The 20,629-nt window shown below is 48.8% G+C and overlaps 1 protein-coding gene across 2 annotated transcripts in view; it reads left to right on the forward strand.

Annotated features, from left to right (window-relative positions):
* The window catches only part of Supt5h (SPT5 homolog, DSIF elongation factor subunit), a 28,735-nt gene that overhangs the window by 3,399 nt on the left and 4,707 nt on the right, over positions 1–20,629 (forward strand). Inside the window, exons 3-18 of one of the 2 annotated variants that reach the window (XM_004670416.2) lie at positions 4,548–4,713; positions 7,244–7,309; positions 7,836–7,847; positions 8,279–8,348; positions 8,461–8,529; positions 8,626–8,691; positions 8,934–8,964; positions 9,227–9,295; positions 11,835–12,086; positions 15,730–15,819; positions 15,917–15,987; positions 17,197–17,302; positions 17,459–17,552; positions 17,638–17,774; positions 19,310–19,465; positions 19,554–19,700. In XM_004670416.2, coding sequence (XP_004670473.1) covers positions 4,548–4,713; positions 7,244–7,309; positions 7,836–7,847; positions 8,279–8,348; positions 8,461–8,529; positions 8,626–8,691; positions 8,934–8,964; positions 9,227–9,295; positions 11,835–12,086; positions 15,730–15,819; positions 15,917–15,987; positions 17,197–17,302; positions 17,459–17,552; positions 17,638–17,774; positions 19,310–19,465; positions 19,554–19,700 — 1,602 coding nt within the window. The remainder of the gene's footprint in view (positions 1–4,547; positions 4,714–7,243; positions 7,310–7,835; positions 7,848–8,278; positions 8,349–8,460; positions 8,530–8,625; positions 8,692–8,933; positions 8,965–9,226; positions 9,296–11,834; positions 12,087–15,729; positions 15,820–15,916; positions 15,988–17,196; positions 17,303–17,458; positions 17,553–17,637; positions 17,775–19,309; positions 19,466–19,553; positions 19,701–20,629) is intronic. The other variant, XM_004670417.3, reaches the window with a different exon arrangement.

The following is a 20,629-nucleotide window of genomic DNA, read 5'->3' on the forward strand; positions in this document are numbered from 1 at the left end:
GCCCACTTACTTACATAGCCTGCTTGCTCTCTGTGGGCATTCGGTTGTCGGGCCTTGTGCCTTTGGGGGCATCTTTAACTTCCAGAGAGGAGCTGGATTGGGATGCCATGGTGGGTGGGAGGGTGACAGGCTTGTGCCCCAGGTTGCAGCGCTAGGTCCTTAGCAGTGACTCAGAGCTTTGAGACACTGCTTGGCAATTGAAGCCTGGTGGTAAGACCAGTTCCTTCCTTGCAGAGAAGAGCAAGTCTCCCTTCCCCAGCGCCACATCTGACTGATGAGTCACCTGCTGTCTGGCTGCCTTCAGCCGGCAAGGCAGGAGGTGGTGGGGGGGGGCGGCTGTCTGGCCCCACGGCCAGGGATTCTGTGGATAGGTGGGAAGGCACTGTCAGCTGACTTCCTATTTACAGCCCAGTTTGTTGGTGCATTCAACACATGCTCCTAGAGTGCTGGCAGGATAGGGTCCCAGCCTGCCTTCAGAGCTGCCATTGCCCAAGCTTACAGATGTATATACGGTTACTGAGGGGGGGGGGGGTGGGGGGGGTGGGGGGGGGGGCGGATGTTTAGAGCTGTGTGAGAGTTGAGCCCTTAGGGAGCATGGCAGTAGCTCTTGCCTCAGGGAGGCTGAAGCCAGGAGTGGGACCTACCAAGGTACAACAGGGTTCCTTCAAATCAGGCTGTGGGACTGTTACAGTGTGGCTTGTTAAAAGCTGTGAGACATAACAGGCATGGTGGCGCACTCCGTTAATCCCAGCAGTCTGGAGGCAGAGGTAGGAAGGTCTCTGAGTTTGAGGCCAGCCTGAGACTACATAGTGAATTCCAGGTTAACCTGGGCTAGAGTGACACCCTACCTCAAAGCCCAAAAAAAAAAAAAAAAAAAAAAGTGAAACATAACTAGGTGTGGGGGTACATGCCTTTAATGCCAGCACTCATGAGGCTGAGGCAGGAGGATTGCCAGGAGTTTGAGGCCAGTCTGGGTTGCTGAGTGAGTTCTAGGTCAGCCTGTGCTAGAGTGAGACCCTGTTTCAACAAAACGAAACAACAAAAAAGTGAAACTCTTGGCTGGGGATGTAGCTGAGCTGATAGAATGCATGCTTACAGACTTGCGTTCCATCCCCAGTCCCATGGGCTGTGGGAGTGCAACTGTCTACCTGTAATCCTAGCACTGGGGAGGTAGAGGCAAGAGGGTGAGGAGTTCAGGGTCATCCTTGGCTACATAGAGTTCAAGGCCAGTCTGATAAATAAATAAATAGATAAATAAATAAATAGATAAATAAGAAAGTCGGCTGGAGAGATGGCTTAGTGGTTTAGATGCTTGCCTGCAAAACCAAAGGACCCAGGTTTGTTTCACCAGGACCCATTTAAGCAAGATGCACAAGGTGGTGCATGCATCTGGAGTTTGTGTACAGCAGCTGAAAGCCCTGGTGTGCCTATGCTTTCTCTCAATCAGCCTCTTTCTCTCAAATAAGCCAGGTGTGGTGGCGCACACCTTTAATCCCAGCACTCAGGAAGCAGAGGTAGGAGGATCGGTGTGAGTTTGAGGCCACCGAGACTACATAGTGAATTCCAGGTCAGCCTGAGCTAAAGTAAGACCCTACCTCGAACCTCCCCACAAAATAAATAAGTAAATAATTTTGTTTTGTTTTTGAGGTAGGGTCTCACTGTAGGGTCAAGCTGACCTGAAATTCACTATGTAGCCTCAGGGTTGCCTTGAGCTCATGGCTCCTACCTTTGCCTCCTGAGTGCTGGGATTTAAGGCATGTGCTACCATGACCGGCTCATATAAATTTTTTTAATTAACAAAAAAAGAAAGCCATGTGAACTAGTTGGCATTGTGTATCATGCAAATATTCTCCTTATGATTGTTTTAAATTAACTAATTGACTTATTTTTTGTTGTTTGGAGGTAGGGTCTCATTTTAACCTAGGCTAACCTGGAACTCACTATGTAGTCTCAGGGTAGCCTTAAACTCACAGTGATCTTCCTCCCTCTGCCTTGTGAGTGCTGAGATTAAAGTCATGGGCTACCATGCCCAGCCTTTGTAGCTTTGATTGGATCATGGAGAAAGTTTCCTTTTGGTATCAATGTATCTTGGCACCTTTCTGTTTGCTAGCCTGGGTGTTCCAGTCTCAGGATTAGAGCTTGCAGCTAGCAACAGTATCTTGCGGGTGTTAGTGTTTTGCTTTCATCTTTGTGGTTGTGTTGTCTTTTTTTTTGGGGGGGGTGTTTCAAGGTAAGGTCTCACTCTACTCACTCTAGCCCCAGGCTGACCTGGAATTCACTATGTAATCTCAGGGTGGCCTTGAACTCACAGTGATCCTCCTACCTCTGCCTCCCAAGTGCTGGGATTAATTAAAGGCATATGCCACCACACCTGGCTGGTTGTTGTCTTGATAGCAAGTGATCTTTCAAAAAGCTTTTAGGAGAGCCGAGTTTGGTGGCAAATTTCTTTAATCCCAGCACTTAGGAGGCAGAGGTAGGAGAATCTCTGAGTTGGAGGCCAGCCTGAGACTACTTAGTGAATTTCAGGTCAGTCTGAGCTAGAGTGAAGCCCTACCTGATAAAAACAAAAATAAAGCTTTTAGAGGCTGAGGAGATGGCTTAATGGTTAAGGTACTTGCCTGCAAAGCTTAATAACCTGGGTTATATTCTCCAGTACCCACATAAAGCCATATACACAAGATGGCCCATTCATCTGTAATTTGTAGTGGCCAGAGGCCCTAGCATGCCCATTCTCCCTCTCTTTCCTTGCAAATAAATAAATAACATTTAGGGGGCTGGAGAGATGCCTTAGCAGTTAAGGTGCTTTCCTGCAACGCCTGACAACTAAAGTTTGACTCCCCAGTACGCATGTAAAGCCAGATGCACAAAATAGTGCATGCATCTGGAGTTCTTTGCAGCTGTTGGGGGCCCTGACACTTCTTTCTGTCTCTCTCTCCCTCTCTCTCTCCTTCACTCCCTCAATCTCTAAAAATAAATTTAAAAATATTTAAAAAAATTGAGGGCTGGAGAGATGACTGAGTGGTTAAGGCACTTGCCTGCAAAGCCGAAGGACCCAAGTTTTTTTTTTTTTAATTTATTTTTATTTATATATTTATTTGAGAGCGACGTGTGTGTGTGTGGGGGGGGGGAATGGGCACACCAGGGCCTTCAGCCACTGCAAACGAACTCCAGATGCATATGCCCCCTTGTGCATCTGGCTAACGTGGGTCCTAGGGAATTGAGCCTTGAACCAGGGTCCTTAGGCTTCACAGGCAAACGCTTAACCATTAAACCATCTCTTCAGCCTAGAACCCAAGTTTGACTTTCCAGGACCCACATAGGCCAGATGCACCAGGTAGCACAAGCACTCAAGGTCACACAATTGCACAAGGTGGTGCACACGTCTGGAGTTTGATTGCAGTGGTGGGGCTGTGACTAGTTCAGGAAGAGGGATTTGAAACCAGGAGATTGGAAAGAGGCCAGGGCAAGGGTGCAGAGTTGGAGTGCAGTATGGTGGCTCACATATGGAATTTGGGTATGGGGGAGGAGAGGAGTGATGAATTCATAGAAAGGACAAGGATCTTCCCCTGAGGGAGCCGGGGGAGGCCAGCACATCTGTGGGGCCCACGTTTTATTGAACACGACACATTTGAAGGCTCAGAGGACACCTGGGAGAGGGCTACCTAAGAAAATGCTGCACATGGGGGACTTGTTTCTGGAAGAAAAAAGTAGAGGCCACTATCACAGACAAGAACGGAGGTCACAACATGGTCCTGGCAGAGTAGTAGTCTGAAGCTGCCTTTATGGGTGAGTGGAAGCCATATGTGTTGACTTATCCCAGCACTCAGGAGTCTGAGGCAGGAGGATTCCCAAGAGTCCAAGGCCAGCCTGGTTATATAGCAAGTCCAGTTGTGATACTCTGCCTCAAAAAAAAAAAAATTTTAAAAATTATTAAAAAACCAAACAGAGAATAAAAGTAGTGGGCACAGCCGTACGGGGAGCAGCCAGGGTTGGTGGGAGCTGAGGGCATAGCTGTCTGGCAGTGCTAACTACTGTTGGCTTGGTCATTAAGTTAGGGCTGCAGGAAGTGCAGGGGATTAGCACCGAGGGTGGCCAGTAGCCAGTGGTGAGTTTTGCTCCTAGGAGTCAGCTGTCCACTTCACCAATACCTGGGTGAGCTGGACTAGGAAGGCTGGGGATGCACCAAGGTGAGGCCCAAGGGGCCGACACTCACCAGCCAGGTGAGGGTAAGGTGAGCAAGGGATCTGATGGAAGAAGGAGTCATGGTGGCTCCCCAGTGTTGATTAGGTGACCAGGATGTGGCTACTCCATAACTGATTAAGATAGTGTCCAAGTCAGTCGTGGTGGCCACCCTGAGGCTACATGGTGAATTCCAAGTCAGCCTGAGCTAGCATGAGACCCTACCTCAAGTGAAAAAACAAAAACAATAACAAAAGATAGTATCCAAAGGCCTAGCCAAAGGGACTGTGATTGGCCAGCATCTCTCATTTCTCATTTGGGGTTGGTAGAAACCTTGTGCTCCAACCTTGCTTGACTCAACCCTGCAGGTAGAGGAAGAGCGGCGGAGTGCAGCGGGCAGTGAGAAGGAGGAGGAGCCTGAAGAAGAGGAGGAGGAGGAAGAAGAGGAGGATTATGATGAAGAAGAGGAAGAGGAAGATGATGACCGTCCCCCCAAGAAACCCCGACATGGTGGCTTCATTCTGGATGAGGCCGGTATGTCAAAGGGTCCAGGAGCAGCACTGAGAGTCGTGGGGTCCTGAGAGGAGGACATGTCCACTCTAGGGTGTGTGGTGCTGGAGATTGGACAGGGTGGAAGCGTATCCTCCAGTCCTCACTGCTGGATTCTGGCAAGGGTTCCACTGCTGGGCATGCCCGCAGCCCTCTTTCTACATTTTCCCCCCTCTGGTTTCTTGTTTTATCGAGGTAGGGTGTCATTCTAGCCCAGGATGACCTGGAATTCACTATGTAGTCTCAGGGTGGCCTCGAACTCACAGTGATCCTCCTACCTCTGCCTCCCAAGAGCTGGGATTAAAGGCATGTGCCACCATGCCCAGCTGATTCTTTTTACTTTCATTTTGGTATTTTGGTGTGTGTATATAGTATGTATGGTGTTTTCATGTGTGTGCAGATGTGAGTGCTCCGTGCACCTGCATTGGGAAGCCAGAGGAGAATGTCAGGTGTTCTTTCTTTTTTTTTTTTTTTGTTTGTTTTTGTTTATTTTTATTTATTTATTTGAGAGTTACAGACAGAGAGAGAGAGGAGAGTGGGCGCACCAGGGCATCTAGCCACTGCAAACGAACTCCAGACGCGTGCGCCCCCTTGTGCATCTGGCTAACGTGGGTTCTGGGGAATTGAGCCTTGAACTGGGGTCCTTAGGCTTCACAGGCAAGCGCTGAACCGCGAAGCCATCTCTCCAGCCCAGGTGTTCTTTCTATTGTTTCTTCTGCCCAGTTTGTTTGTCTGTTTGTGTATTTATTTATTTATGACAGAAAGAGAGAAAAAGAAGCAGACAGAGAGAGAGTGTGGGCACTCCAGTGATTCTTGCCACTATTATTAAAATAAACTCCAGATGCATGCACCGTGTTGTGTCTGCCTTTTTGTGGGTAATGGGGACCTATCCTGGCCATGATAGTTTGCAAGCGAGTGAGTGAGTGAACACATTTAGCTGCTGAGCCATCCGCCAGCCCGCCTACTTTATGTTCATTTTTTTTTTTTCATAAGCTTGGTGTCATTTTAATGATAGCTAGTTGGCACTGTAACAAGTTACAAAAGCAAGATAAATCTGGAAAATATATGACAAAAATGATGGACAAGCTGGGTGTGGTGGCACATGCCTTTAATCCCAGCACTTGGGAGGCAGAGGTGGGAGGATCACCGTGAGTTCGAGGCCACCCTGAGACTACATAGTTAAATCCAGGTCAGCCTGGACCAGAGTGAGACCCTACCTTGAAAAAACAACAACAAAAAAAGATGGACAACTAACTAAATAGGTAATATAAAATGTATGTTATTGACATAAACATGTTAAAAAACACTGCAATGAGAGAAAGCAGAAAATAAGACTATATTTCAATGCATAATATCTGTATGACCATGAATTGAAATATCAAGTTAAATATAAAACATAAAGTGTTTCATATACAATGCATGACAGACTGTTTACAGACTCATTCACAAGTGGATTTAGGACTAAATAACAGCATGTACATGGATAATGAAAATAAAGCAGATAAGGCTATGTGAAATGATTTGAGCAATATTAACAGAGGCAAATAATTTATAATACTATACAATATCTTATTAAGCATATACCTTAAGGCTTATATAGTTTTATGAAATGGGAAACTGAATCCAACTCTGGAAGCAGTTATGATTAGGATACTTTATGTTCTTGAAATGGAGTCTCTCACTGAACCTGCCTTTGGTTTTTTGTTTGTTTGTTTGTTTTTGTTTTGTTGTTTGTTTGTTGTTTGAGGTAGGGTCTCACTGTAGCCCAGGCTGATCTGGAATTCACTATGTAGTCTCAGGGTGGCCTTGAACTCAAGATGACCCACCTATCTCTGCTGGGATTAAAGGCATGCTCTGCCATGCCCATCCCCCCCCCCCCATTTTTTGGTCATACTGGCTGACCCAGGAGCCCCAGTGAGACTCTCTGGTTGTCTTCTTCTCAAGCCCTCCCCACCTCACCCCCAGGACTGACGTTGCATGCATGCATGGTCATGCCCAGCATTTTACCTGTGTGCTGGGGTTTGAATTTAGCTTTTCTCATGCCATCATGCTTTCATGGCAAGCATTCATACCTGCTGAGCCATCTCCCTAACCCCTACTTTCTAATTTTGAGACAGGGTCTCATTAAATTGTCTATTCTGGGGCTGGAGAGATGGCTTAGTGGTTAAGGTGCTTGCCTGCAAAGCCTAAGGACCCATGTTCGACTCTCCATATCCCACGTAAGCCAGATGCACAAAGGTGAGGCTAGTGCAAGGTCGCATGTGCCCATTAGGTGGCACAGATGTCTGGAGTTCGATTCCAGCGGCTGAGGCCCTGGCACACCAATTCTCTTTCTCTCTCTCTTTTGCCATCTCTAAAAAAAAAAAAAAATAAGTTGTCCAATCAGGCCTTGAACTAGTCTTCCTTAGGCTCTGTGTGGATCTGTAGCTTAGGGATCTGCAAAGGAAATGTTTCGTTTTCTGGGAGATTGTGCTGGGCCATTGTCCCCTCTGACTGCCTGGCCTTCCCGCTGCAGATGTGGATGATGAATACGAGGATGAGGACCAGTGGGAGGACGGAGCTGAGGACATCCTGGAGAAAGGTGTGTGCGGGCCTGCCTGGGACCACTGCGAGGAGTGCCTGAGGAGGGGGTCTTCGGAGCCCCCCCATGCTGTGCGCCTCCCAGCCTCTCTACCCACTTCACCTCGCTTCTTTATGTCCTTGCCAGAGAGATGGCTTCCCACCCTTTTCCTTTTAGGCCCATGAGTGGGGGATGAGGACTGTAGGGTGGAGGGTATTGTGGGGAGAGGACTCTGGGACCCCGAAGCCCTAGAGAATCCTTTTTGTGGGGTGGAGGATAGGTGGCCTCTGTCCTAAGATACCCCCCACTTTCTGGGCCAGTTGCCCTCCTTCCCTGTTATTTTCCGTTCTGTGCACCTCATACATTTCGGCTTCTCCCCAACCACCTGGTGCCTGGCCTTTACTTTTGGTTTTCGACCTTCCTGTGTCCCTCCCTCCCTCCCCACAACCCATTGGTTGATTTTGCTGCTATAATTTGGCTCATACTTTGTCTGCCCTCGCTCACCACCACCACCACCACCACCACCTCCTCCTCTTCCTCCAAGTAGAAGAGATTGAAGGTAAGAACTGGGAAGGTGTGGTCCATGGCTTTCTTCCCATTTCCCAATGGCCCTGACCCTTTGTGGCCCTGGGACTGTGACTCACATGTCTAGGGTCAGGGGCCCTGGAGCCAGGTGTCCAGCAGTGGCTGGCTGGGCGAAGTGTATTTCTGTATGTGTATGCCTGAGTGTAGTCGGGAGTGGGGTGGGGGAAGCTTAGGCTATACTCACACAGTAGCTGTGAGATGGAGAATGTGTGGAGATCCACCCCAACAAGTACACCCTATCCCCAAGCATTTGGGATGAGATGCAGGGAGCTGAGTAGGAAAGGGGGGAGTGAGAGGGTGGGTGTTTCCTCATCCCACTGTCTTCATGCCCCAGGACAGGCTCCTGAGCTCCCTCCCTGTCTCCAGGCCCCAACATGACTTCCCCCTTTGTACCTTCGTTTCTAGCCTCCAATATTGATAATGTTGTCCTGGATGAAGACCGCTCTGGTGCACGTCGTCTGCAAAATCTCTGGAGGTGAGTGACAAGGGGCCTGGGTGGGATTGGCTCCCTTGCACAGATTTGGCATGGGTCAGTCTGTTCTTAACCCCACCTTCAATCCCTGTTGGCTTTTCCCTTTACACCCCAGAGACCAGCGAGAAGAAGAACTGGGCGAGTATTACATGAAGAAATATGCCAAGTCGTCTGTGGGGGAGACGTAAGTGTTGGGCAGGGAGCAGGTGGGTCCTCAGGTGGGAAGCAGCAGCGGTCTGGTGGGGCTTTCCCGATTTTCACCTCACTCTTCTCTCCCCAGGGTGTATGGAGGCTCTGATGAGCTGTCTGATGACATCACCCAGCAGCAGCTGCTCCCAGGTGTCAAGTAAGATGGTGGGCAGAAGGCTGTGGCCTACGGGGTGATGGTGTGACAGGTTAGGGCAGGTTACACTGACAGAAGTATGGGTGACAGTGGAGGGCTAGTGGTTGCTCTGTCTCCTTTTGTTGTGACTGAGAGTGGGGAACCCTGGAGTGTTGGGGTGGGAAAGAAGGATAGCAGTGGTGACTCATGTTTCTTAGTGTGACAGTTTCATTAAAGAGCTTCCTTTAATTCCCTTTGCTGTGTAGGGACCCTAACCTGTGGACTGTCAAGTGTAAGGTGCGTGCTCTGGCTCAGCTTGGGAGGAAATTGCATGTGGGGCAGCTCATATCTGCCTCTCCCTACCCTTGACTCTGTGCCCCTTCCCTCCTTCCCTCCCCATCTTCCATTTCCTTCTCTCATTTTGTCTCTCTTGCTGTCTGTCATTCTCTGTCTCTTTCCTATTTCACCTTCCTGACCCACTACCTCCTCCTGTTTCTTCTGCTTCCTGCCTGCCCTCCCATGACCAGATCTCTCTCCTCAACTCTGCCCTTCTCTCCAGATAGGGGAGGAACGAGCCACAGCCATGTCCTTGATGCGCAAGTTCATTGCCTACCAATTCACGGACACGGTGAGTCAGGAAGCAGCCGTGTCGGGGTGAGGTATGGGGCCAAGCCCAGGTGGAAGGATGTAACATGCATCACTGCAGGTCGAGCTGTGCATCCAGAGCTGTTTCAGCTAGACCAAGACCACTGTCCACACTGGGACTCTGTGTCTGGCCTGGGCCATTGTCTTTAGTTTTGTTATTTCAAAATTAAAACTAGGGGCCAGGAGATAGCTCATCTGGTAAAGTGCTTGTCTTGTAAACATGAGGATACCTGTTTGATTCCCCAGAATTTCTGTTAAGAAAGCTAGAGGGTGCCAGTGGCACACACCTTTAATTATAGCACTCAGGAGGCAGAGGTAGGAGAATCACTGTGAATTCAAGGCCATCCTGAGACTACAAAGTGAATTTCAGATCAGCCTGGGCTAGAATAAGATCCTACCTCAAAAAAAAGAAAGAAAGTAGAAGAGAATAAAGACTTCAAGGTTGTCCTTAGTCCCCTATATATAGGCCATGGCACACATGGATCTCCTTTTCACAAACATTAAAAAAAATGCTGGGTGTGCAAGAGGATCCTTGGAGCTCACTCACTGACCAGCCAGTCTCGTCCACTTGACAACTTCCAGGCTTATGAGAGGCCCTTTCTTGGAAAAGGTGGATAGAACCTAAGCACTAGCACTTAAGATGTCTTCTAACTTTGACCCCCAGTAATAATAACAGTGATAATACTGTCATAAAACTTTCAGCTGAGGATGGTGGGTACACAAGTGTAACCCAGAATAGAAGAGGTAAAGTCAAGAGGATCAGGATTTCAAGGTGAGCCTTGACTACGTAATGAGTGTAGCCTGGACCACATATGTCTCTATCTCAAAAACTCAGGAGGCAGAGGTAAGAGGATTGCCATGAGTTTGAGGCTATCCTGAAACTACATAGTAATTCCAGGTCAGCCTGGGCTTTAAAAAAAAAAAAAAAAGCTAGAGTGGTGGCTTAGCAGTTAGGGCACTTGACTAGAAAGCCTAAGGATCCAGGTTTGATTCCCCTGTACCCATGTAAGCCAGATGCACAAGGTGGTGCATACATCTTAAGTCATTTGCCTTAGTTGGGGGCCCTGTTGCACTCCATTCTCTCCGTCTTTCTTTCTCAAATCATAAAAACGTATTTAAAAAAAGAGATTGGACAGATATCTCAGCAGTTAAGGTGCTTGCCTGCAAAGTCTAACGACTAGAGTTTGATTCCCCAGTACCCACATAAAGCCTGATGCATGAAGTGGCTCATGTGTCTGGAGTTTGTTTGCAGCACCTGGAGGGCCTGGCTTGCCCATTCTTTCTGTCTCTGCCAGGCATGATAGTGCATGCCTTTATTCCCAGCATTTGGAGACAAAGAATAGAGAGTCACTATGAGATCAAAGCTAGCCTGAGCCTGAGTCTACATAGTGAATTATAGGTCAGCCTGGGCTAGAGTGAGACCCTACCTTGAAAAAACAAAACAAAACAACAACAACAAAAACAACCAACTAGGGTTGGGAATGTAGGTCTCTTGGTAGAATACATATTTGTCTAGCACACACAAAGCCCTAGTTTTGATTCCCCAAGAATGCATAAAACTGGTTTGGTGGTACATATGTAAAACCTTGTCTCAAAAATAAATAAACCAAACAGAAAAGTAAAACAACAAAATCAAAATAAAAACTTTTAGTAAATAATAGCCGGGCATGGTGGCACATGCTTTTAATCCCAGCACTTGGGAGGCAGAGGTAGGAGAATTGCCGTGAGTTCAAGGCCAACCTGAGACTACATAGTGAATTCCAGGTCAGCCTAGGCCACAGTGAGACCCTACCTCGAAAAACAAAACAAAACAAACAAACAAAAAAACACTTTTAGTAAATAAATAAAACTAGCCTCCCTCCTTTTTGCAAGATATGATAGCACTTGGGAAACTGAGGTAAGAGTTTGAGGCCAGCCTGAGCTATAGAGTAAGTTCCAGGTCAGTCTGGGCTAGAGTGAAGCTCTGCCTTGAAGAAAAAAAAAATCTTTCTTTTCTGAGGTCTTAGGCTGGTCTCAAACTCACGGTAACCCTGCTTTAGCCTCACAGGCTGGTTACAGGTGTGTACCACCACACCCAGCTCCAGTTGGCCCAGCTCAGTGGGTCTTACTATATGTAGTATGTTCAGTCATTATTTTTTACTTTCATAACATTTTATGACTCCTTGCCCCAAAAGAAACTACCCACTAGCAACCACTCCCCATTCCTGCTTTGCCACTGAGCTACACACCTTAGCCTCCGTACTGTTTTGTTGTGTTAATGTTTTTTGTTTTTTTTGTGTGTGTAGAGGCTTAGGCAGGAGAATCAACAGTTTGAAACCAGCACGGATTATGCTAAACAGAACAGAACTTTACCTAGTTCTTCTTTAGAGTGTGGGTGAAAGCTTCTGGTGTGGTTTGCTTGCTAGAACAGTCTGTGGTGGCTATACTGTGCCAGTATGCTGCTGTGGGCCAACATTTTAGAGCATAGCCCTAGAGTGGCTGTGTGGTGCCTCACATCTCTTTTCCTGCCTCTGTCCCCACAGCCCCTGCAGATCAAGTCGGTGGTGGCCCCCGAGCATGTGAAGGGCTACATCTATGTGGAGGCCTATAAGCAGACCCATGTGAAGCAAGCCATTGAGGGCGTGGGCAACCTGCGGCTTGGCTACTGGAATCAGCAAATGGTTCCCATCAAGGAGATGACAGATGTGCTCAAGGTGGTCAAAGAGGTGGCTAACCTGAAACCGAAGTCCTGGGTCCGCCTCAAGCGGGGCATCTACAAAGATGACATTGCTCAGGTACCCAGAGGTGCTGGGGCAGCTCAGTGGGGTCAGACTCCTGTGTTCTGCCTTCTCGTTCCCTTTCCGAGTGCCAAGAACAGAACCTCCCACGGGGAAGGAGTAAGCAGGGCTGGGATTTGCCTCTGAGCACACAGGAGACAGATGGCCATTTCTTGCCATGTTCAAAGGCATGTTGAGAAAGATTGAAGGAGGTGGGGCTGGGGAGATGGTTCAGCTGTTAAAGGTGCTTGCTTGCAATGTCTTCCTGCCCTAGCTGCCCGTGTAAAGCTGGATAGATGTCCATTTGCAGTGACAAGAGACCCTGCAGGGTGTGTGTGGGCCGGGCCTGGGGTGGCACACCTCTTTAATCCATAGCACTCTTAAATCCGAGGTAGGAGGATCTCTGTGAGTTTGAGGCTAACTTGAGAGTACATAGTGAATTCCAGCTCAGCCTGGGCTAGAGTAAGAGCCTACCTTGGGGAAAAATACAACAGATTAAAGGAAGTGAAGGATGAGTAACAAGGAGTGCTTAGGGAGAGTGGGAGGGATATGAGATAAGAAAATTCCTGGGTAGAGCAGAGGGAGTGAGGAAGGTGCAGGAGCCGAGCTCAGGCAGGTTGTAGGTCTCTTGGCCTCTCATAGTACTTTGGTTTCTTGGAAGAAGATAGGAAGGTAATATATATAGGAAGGTTATATATATGTTTTTTCTTTTTGCCATTGTGATTGAAGCCAAGAACTTACATATTCTAGACAAATGATTTTCTGTTGAGCTAAATCTTTAACCATACCCATCCTCCTTTCAAAAAAATTTTTTTGGGGGCTGAAGAGATGGCTTAGGGATTAAGGCATTTGACTGCAAAGCCAGAGGACCCAGGTTCAATTCCCCAGGATCCACGTAAGCTAGATGTACAAGATGATGCATGTGTCTGGAGTTGGTTTAAAGAAGCTGGAGGCCCTGGCACATTTTCTCTCTCTCTCTCTCTCAATCTGCCTCTCTCTCAAATAAATAAAAAAATTTATTTTAAAAACAAAGCTTTGTTTGAGACATGTTCTCAGTTAACCAGGTTTGCCTTCAATTTATTATGTAGTCCAGGCTGGCCTGGAATTTGCAATTTGGTTTCAGTCTCCCCAGTAGCTGGGATTACAAGCCTGGGCCACCATGTCCTGCTTCACTTTTTTCTTTAAACTTTTTTTTATTGACAACTTCCATAATTATAGACAAAAATCCATGATAATTCCTTCCCCTCCCCTACTTTCCCCTTCACAACTCCACTCTCCATCATATCCCCTCCTGCTCTCAATCAGTTTCTTTTTAAACATTTTTATTTATTTATTTGACAGTGACACGGGGGTGGGGGGAGGAAGAGAGAGAGAATGGGTGCACCAAGGCCACCAGCCACTGCAAATAACTCCAGATGCATGCACCACCTTGTGCATTTAGCTTACATGGGTCCTGGGGAATCGAGCCTCGAACCGGGGTCCTTAGGCTAAGTGCTTAACCGCTAAGCCATCTCTCCAGCCCAAGTCTCTTTTGTGAGGTTATGGGTATCCAGGCCATTTCGTGTCTTGAGGAGCACATTGTAAGGAGTCCTACTCTTTCTTTGGCTCTTACATTCTTACTGCTACCTCTTCTGCAGTGGAACCTGAGCCTTGGAAGATGTGATAGAGATGTTTCAGTGCTGAGCACTCCTTTGTCACTTCTCAGCACCATGGTGCCTTTTGAGTCATCCTAGAGGTCACCACCATCTGAAAAGAGAAGCTTCTCTAACCAAAAATGAGAGGAGCATTATATGAATATAAACATTAAGCAAAGTGCTTACAGGTCAATTTGGTGGGCATAATATATGCATTTAGCCAGGCAAGAGCAGGTGTTATATTCCTAGGGCTCATGCCCTTCCCTACCATAGGCTTTTGATTAGGTTTTCAGTACCAGGCATTTATGCCCTTCCACGGAGCAGGCCTCCAGTCCAGTTAGAGAGTGGTTAGCATATCCCATAACAAAAAGCCACGATTGCACCTGTTTGGTCATTTAACCTGGCTGGCCAAACTTACGGCTTACAGTGCCCACTGTTTTCACCTAAGATGACTTTTTTCTCCCATAGGACTGCATGCAGCGTAGCTTTTTCCAGCTTTCTCTCAGCTGGTCTCAGCTGGAGGAGGTTTTCAGCTCAGCTCCAGCTTGATTTCTCAGTGACCTTGCAGCCCAGGCATGTGGAGTCTTCAGCAATATGTAATTTTTTTTTTCATGAGAGAGTGAGAGAATTGGCGCAGTAGGGCCTACAGCCATTGCAATCAAACTCCAGACACATGATGCGCCACCTTGTATGCATGTGCGACATTACGTGCTTGTGTCATCTTGTGCGCCTGGCTTATGTGGGGCCTGGAGAGTCAAACATGGGTCTTTAGGTTTCGCAGGCAAGTGCCTTAACCACTGAACAATCTCTCCAGCCCCCTCGCTCCTGTTTTAATGCAGGTACTTTAGTCTCAGTAGACTATGTTATAGTCTCAGATAGTGGCAGTGTTGCCTTTGGGGACATTGTGCAGTGTCTGCAGACATTTTGGTTTGGTGATTCTGGTTTGTAGTGAGAGAACAAGCCAGGGTTGCTAGTAGCATTCTGTAACCTACAGGACTGTCACCACAACACAAGGTGACTTGGCCCATAGACTCAGTGGCCTGTGGAGGCTGCTGCTGGTTGGTAGAAAGGACTGAGGAGTAATGGAGCAGGAAAGGTCTGGAGTGTTTTGTTTTGTTTTGTTTTTCGGAGCACCATGCTAAGGGATGGAGCCCAGTGCCTGCTATATACTAGGCAAGGGCTGTCTCTCTCAGCCACATGTCCCAGCACCTCACTGGTAGTTTCAGAGATGGCTTTTTACTGCTGAACCCCATACCCCTAGCCCCTCACTGTTGGACAGGACCTGGAATTCACAATGTAGTCTGGAATCATGGTGATCCTCCTACCTCTGCCCTGCAAGTGGTGGGATTAAAGACCTGTGCTGCCTGGCCTGGCTGGTTTTTTTTTGTTTTGCTTTGTTTTTTGAGGTGGGATATCATTCTGTAGTCCCAGGCTGGCCTTGAACTCACAGTGATCCTCTTACCTCTGCCCCCTAATGCTGGGATTAAAGGTATGCACTACCACACCTGGCTCAGGCTTTTTTTTTTTTTTTTTTTTTTAAATGCAGAGCTGAAGGGGTCTGTAGTTATTTGAGGGAGAAGCAAGAAGGACTCCATGGGCTTTGGGGCCCGGCAGGGGGGGTCGCTTTACTCAGTCAGTAGAGTGCTTGCCTGGTATGCCGTAAGGCCCTGGGTTTGATCTCTTGGACCACAAAGAAGAAAAGAGAGGAAAGGCAGGAGGAAAAATAATGATTCCTGACTGCACCCCAAATAGAAAAATAAAGTAGGAGGGGAAAGGGGCATTTGGGAGAGACCATGCCATGGCATAGCACTTGAGGGACCTGCCAGACGTCCAGGTAGGGATGTCAGCCCGTGGGAGAAGCTCGGTTCTGGAGCTGAGTGCACTTGAGTGGGGCAGAGGGGCCCTTCTGGGAATAGTGAATAGGTACATGTGTCCCCCATCCTCCTCTGCCCCTTCTGGTATCCACGTCCCGGTGTCTGTGCTCAGTGTGGTTGGGCAGACTCCGCTGACCCACTGTCCTCCCCCAGGTGGACTATGTGGAGCCCAGCCAGAACACCATCTCCCTGAAGATGATCCCGCGCATTGACTACGATCGCATCAAGGCCCGCATGAGCTTGGTACTGTGAAGCGCGCCGCTGGCCAGGGGATGCCAACCCTGCTGGTGGCTGACCCTTCTTCCTCACTCCTTCCACATGTGGCCCTTATCCTCCACAGAAAGACTGGTTTGCCAAAAAGAAGAAGTTCAAGCGGCCGCCACAGAGGCTCTTTGATGCTGAGAAGATCAGGTTAGCACGCTGGGGACCCTGGCCGGGCGGAGGTCTGTTGTTGCCACATGCCTCTGGCAGGCTTCTCTCTCAGGGATGGTCTCTCAGGTGCACCGTGTGAGTAATCAGCTAGGCATTATGGACTTGGGCACGCACTTCCTGTCCATTCCCTTCAGTTTCCTGTGCTACAGATTGATAATGATAATGAACAGCCATGGCTACCTGGGATTATAGTAAGAATTCAGCTAATAAACATGTGTGCCCAGAGTACCTTGGTTTCAGTTTCTTCTGCCTGCCTGAGGTTGGGACAGGTTGGGTAGGTTGCCCCTACCGTCATCCAAGATGACAGTTGGAGCAGCCTCTGGCACCAGTATCTGGGATTGCAGGGTCTCCCGATGAGGGCAGAGCAGGAGAGGACGCAGTGCTCCAGTAGTGCTCCAGCCAGGCTTTCCTCCCATATAGGCTGAGTTGTGGGGTTATAAAATGTGCCTTTCAGGTTTGGGTATGGTGGCATACACCTGTAATCCTAGCATTTGTGAGGTGGAGGCAGCTGATTCAGGTGTTCAAAGCCAGCCTGGGTTACATAGCATGTATTGAGGCCAGCCTAAACTACACAAGACCTTCTCAAACAAAAATCAAGTAAAGTGTATGCCTTCTGCACCCAAGGGCTTTGCTAATTGGATGCATTGTTGCTCCCTGGGTATCCACTCCAATAGCTATTACTTTGTAGCAAAAGCAAACTCCAGTGTATTTACCCACCATCAGCAGAAAGCAGATGGGGCCCCAGTATGCCCAGTGTAGCTCACTGCTCTGCACTCCTAGACTGAGCCCCAGGAGACCAGCCTGTTCTGTGTTTCCCTTTGGAGCATTACATCCACTGTCCTTCCTCTCTGGGAGCAGGAGCTCCCAGGTGTCTGTCCCCTGTATCCTGGGTAAGGGAACTTGACTGAGCTGGAGCTGCAGAGTTAAGGCCTAGGCCAGGGTCCCACCCTTCTGTGCTGGGATCCTGACCCTCAGACTTACTCTTTCAGCCTTGGGTATCCCATTGTTGTCCCGATCCCGATGCTTGTTCATCAAGTTTCCAAGTGTTGGCAGAGTGGGATAGTGGGGGCCTGTGTGCCCCTTCATCCCAATGGCCTCTGAGGTCTGAGAAGCCCCTCTAGCCATGAGTGTGCTAGGGACTGGTCAGCTTCTCTGACCCTTTTATTCTGTTTCTCAACAAAATCCCAGGTCTCTGGGAGGTGATGTTGCTTCTGATGGTGATTTCCTCATATTTGAGGGGAACCGCTACAGCCGGAAAGGCTTCCTGTTCAAGAGTTTCGCCATGTCTGCTGTGGTAAGACTTCTGACAGGAGTTCTCACGGGGAGGGTGCAGCTTCTTTTCTTTCTACAGCCCCTGCCCACCCTGGCTTTTTCCTGGGCAGTGGCTCTCATCACCGGATGGTGACACTGATTCTGGTACGTCTCCTCCTCCCCTCACGTGGGGACTCAGATTACAGAAGGAGTGAAGCCCACCCTGTCTGAGCTCGAGAAGTTTGAGGACCAGCCTGAGGGCATTGACCTGGAGGTGGTGACTGAAGGCACAGGTATCTGTCCCTGGCCCTACTCTTGGCTGAGGAGGACAGTGGCCCTGGGGGCAGCTGCCAGGTCAACCCTGTTCCGTCCCCACAGGAAAGGAGCGGGAGCACAACTTCCAGCCTGGGGACAATGTGGAGGTGTGCGAGGGTGAGCTCATTAACCTGCAGGGCAAGGTCCTCAGCGTGGATGGCAACAAGATCACCATCATGCCCAAGCATGAGGACCTCAAGGTAGTGATGTAGCATTAGCTGCATCTGGGCTGGGAGGTGGGAGCCTCTGGTGGTGTGCGGGTGGCTGGGGTCAGGTCTGTCCTCAAGGAAGTCCGGGCTTTTCAGTAGCTGCAGGTGCCAATGAAGCATGTCCGCCGAGGCAGTGGATGTGTGCATACCTGTTTGCTGTGATGGGGGAAGGAGGCTGTTTCTTAGGCCTAGTGGTTAGGTTCTGTTTGTCTCCAGGGAAATCCCGGCTCATGGACTGTGTACTGAGTGCCAGGGAGGAGGATGGTACGCACTTGTTGCAGTTGTTGAGAGGAAAGGAAGGACATGCATTCAGGGTGTTTCTTCTACTGGGGACTGAACCCAGAGCTTTGTGGACTGTACCTATCTGTACATCCACTGAGCTGCATCCCCAGACTTCTTCCCATCTAAGCTCTCACCAGGCCTGGCCCTCCTTAGCTTCCCAGGTCACACGGGATCAGGTTCATTCGGGGTGGTATGGCTGTCAACTCTCCAGACTTCTGTACTTTTTATTTTGAGAGAGTCTTGCTAAGTTGTCCACAGTGGTCTTAAACTTCGGATCCCCCTGTCCCAGCCTCCTGAGTAGGTCGGGTTAAAGGCCTAACTTATGGGATGTTTTGTTTGGTAGGGTTTTTTTTTTTCAGTTTTTAAAAATTTTACTAATTTGTACTTGTGTATAATTGTGCCAATATCTCTTACCATTGCACAGACTCCATGTGGTGGCTCTGCTTGTTGCATATGTGAGTGGCATGAGACTTGAGCCCAGGCCAGTAGGCTTTGCTAGCAAGCGTCTTTAACCACTGATCCGCCCTTCTCAGCTTTTTCCCTTCTCGTTTCTTATTTTCTCTTCTTTCTTTTTTTCCCCGGGGTTGAGTCTTGCTCTAGCTCAGGCTGACCTGTAATTCACTATGTTGTCTCAGGCTAGCCTTGAATTCTTAGCAGTCCTCCTACCCCTGCCTCCCAAGTGCAGGGATTAAAGGTGTGCACCACCATGCCAGCCCAGCCTTAGTTTTTATTTTATTTTTATTTTGAGATAGGGTCTCATGTAGGCTAAATTATCCTTGAACTCCCTATATAGCTGGGATGACCTGAATTCCTAACCTTTTTTCTCCACCTCCCTAGTATAGGCATATACCACGACTAACGAAAGGATTTTTTCTTGCTCTGTGTGTGTGGTGTCTGAAGGGTTGTTTGAGCCAGGATGGTATGTCTAAGTGTGGGCTGTTTCCAGGGAAGGGGTCAGAAGTCTTGTCCAGGAGGATTCTCTTTCACCACTAGGGACAAAATGGCCTAGTGGGGTCGGGCAGACAGTGTAATTCCACAGGTTAGTCGTCTCTGTGCTCTGGGGTAAGGGCTGTTACAGTTCCCTCTGGAACAGCATAAATGCCTCATGTGGCCTCTGGTGGGCAGTGGGGAGGCTGCAGCTGGACTCTTCTAAGGCCATGAGAAGTCACTCCAGGCCAGAGGGGCGGACAGGCTGTGCTTTTTCTCACCCACTTGCTCACTCTTTCCATATCCAAATCTCCCAGGACATGCTGGAGTTCCCAGCTCAGGAACTTAGGAAGTACTTCAAGATGGGGGACCACGTGAAGGTGATCGCTGGCAGATTTGAAGGTGACACAGGCCTCATTGTGCGGGTGGAGGAGAACTTTGTCATTCTCTTTTCCGATCTCACCATGCATGAGGTAGGTGGGTGGTAAGCATCTCTGTGAAGGGGACACCCCACTTGGATAAGCCTCTAGGCCTACCTAATCCCTTGTGCCCTCTCCGCAGCTAAAGGTGCTCCCTCGCGACCTGCAGCTGTGCTCAGAGACCGCCTCGGGCGTGGATGTTGGGGGTCAGCATGAATGGGGTGAGCTGGTGCAACTGGATCCCCGTACCGTCGGTGTCATCGTGCGCCTAGAGCGGGAGACCTTCCAGGTGTGTGTCGTGCTCCTTGGTGTGGGCTACCTTTAAAGAGCTTCCTCTCCTAGGAGGCTGCAGAGTGTCTCTGGCTGAGACCCCAGACTAGGCTGGATTGCAGAGCTCTCTGAAAGTTATTTGTGAGGTGCTGAGCAAGTAGCCCATCACCTCTCATCACTGCTTCAGTTTCTCACCCACTTGACAGCAGCATCTCCCTTACTAAGTTGAGAGGAGTTTGCCTGTGTTTGGTGCTTTCACCAGGAGCGGGTGTTAGGTGCACCTTGTCTTTCCTCCTTTCCTCTGGGCTGTATGCCTCAGAGAGCACAGGTAGAGTCTCTTCTCAAAGGGTCTTTTTGTTTGTTTGTTTTCTGTTTATTTACATACAGTCTCACTCCAGCCTAGGCTGACCTGCAATTCTCTATGCAGTCTCAGGGTGGTCTTGAACGCTCAGTGATCCTCCCACCTCTGCCACCTGAGGCCTGGGATTAAAGGCGTGCACCACAATGCCTGGCTAATTCTCTTAAGAATTTATTTATTTATTTACTTAGGAGAGAGAAGGAGGAAGAGACAGACAGGGAGAATGGGCACATCAAGGCCTCCAGCCACTTTAAATGAACTCCAGATGCATGTGCCACCTTGTGTACTAGGGGAATCGAACCTGGGTCCTTAGGCTTCACAGGCAAGCACCCTAATTGCTAAGCCATTTTTCCAGCCCCTAGCTAATTTTTGAGACAGGATCTCATTTATGCCAGGATGACCTCTAAACCTGTATGTAACTGAGGATGACCTTGACTGTCTCATCCTCTTGTCTCCAGTTCCAAGTGCTGGGGTTATAGGCAGACACCATGCCTAGTTTTATGTGGTGTTGGGATTGAACCCAGTTCAGTTGTATACTAGGCAAGCCTTTGCCATCTGAGCCACATTCTTTTGGAATGATCTAGAATGTT

Source organism: Jaculus jaculus, chromosome 14 (assembly GCF_020740685.1).
Source record: "Jaculus jaculus isolate mJacJac1 chromosome 14, mJacJac1.mat.Y.cur, whole genome shotgun sequence".
Classification (NCBI taxonomy): Eukaryota; Metazoa; Chordata; class Mammalia; order Rodentia; family Dipodidae; genus Jaculus; species Jaculus jaculus.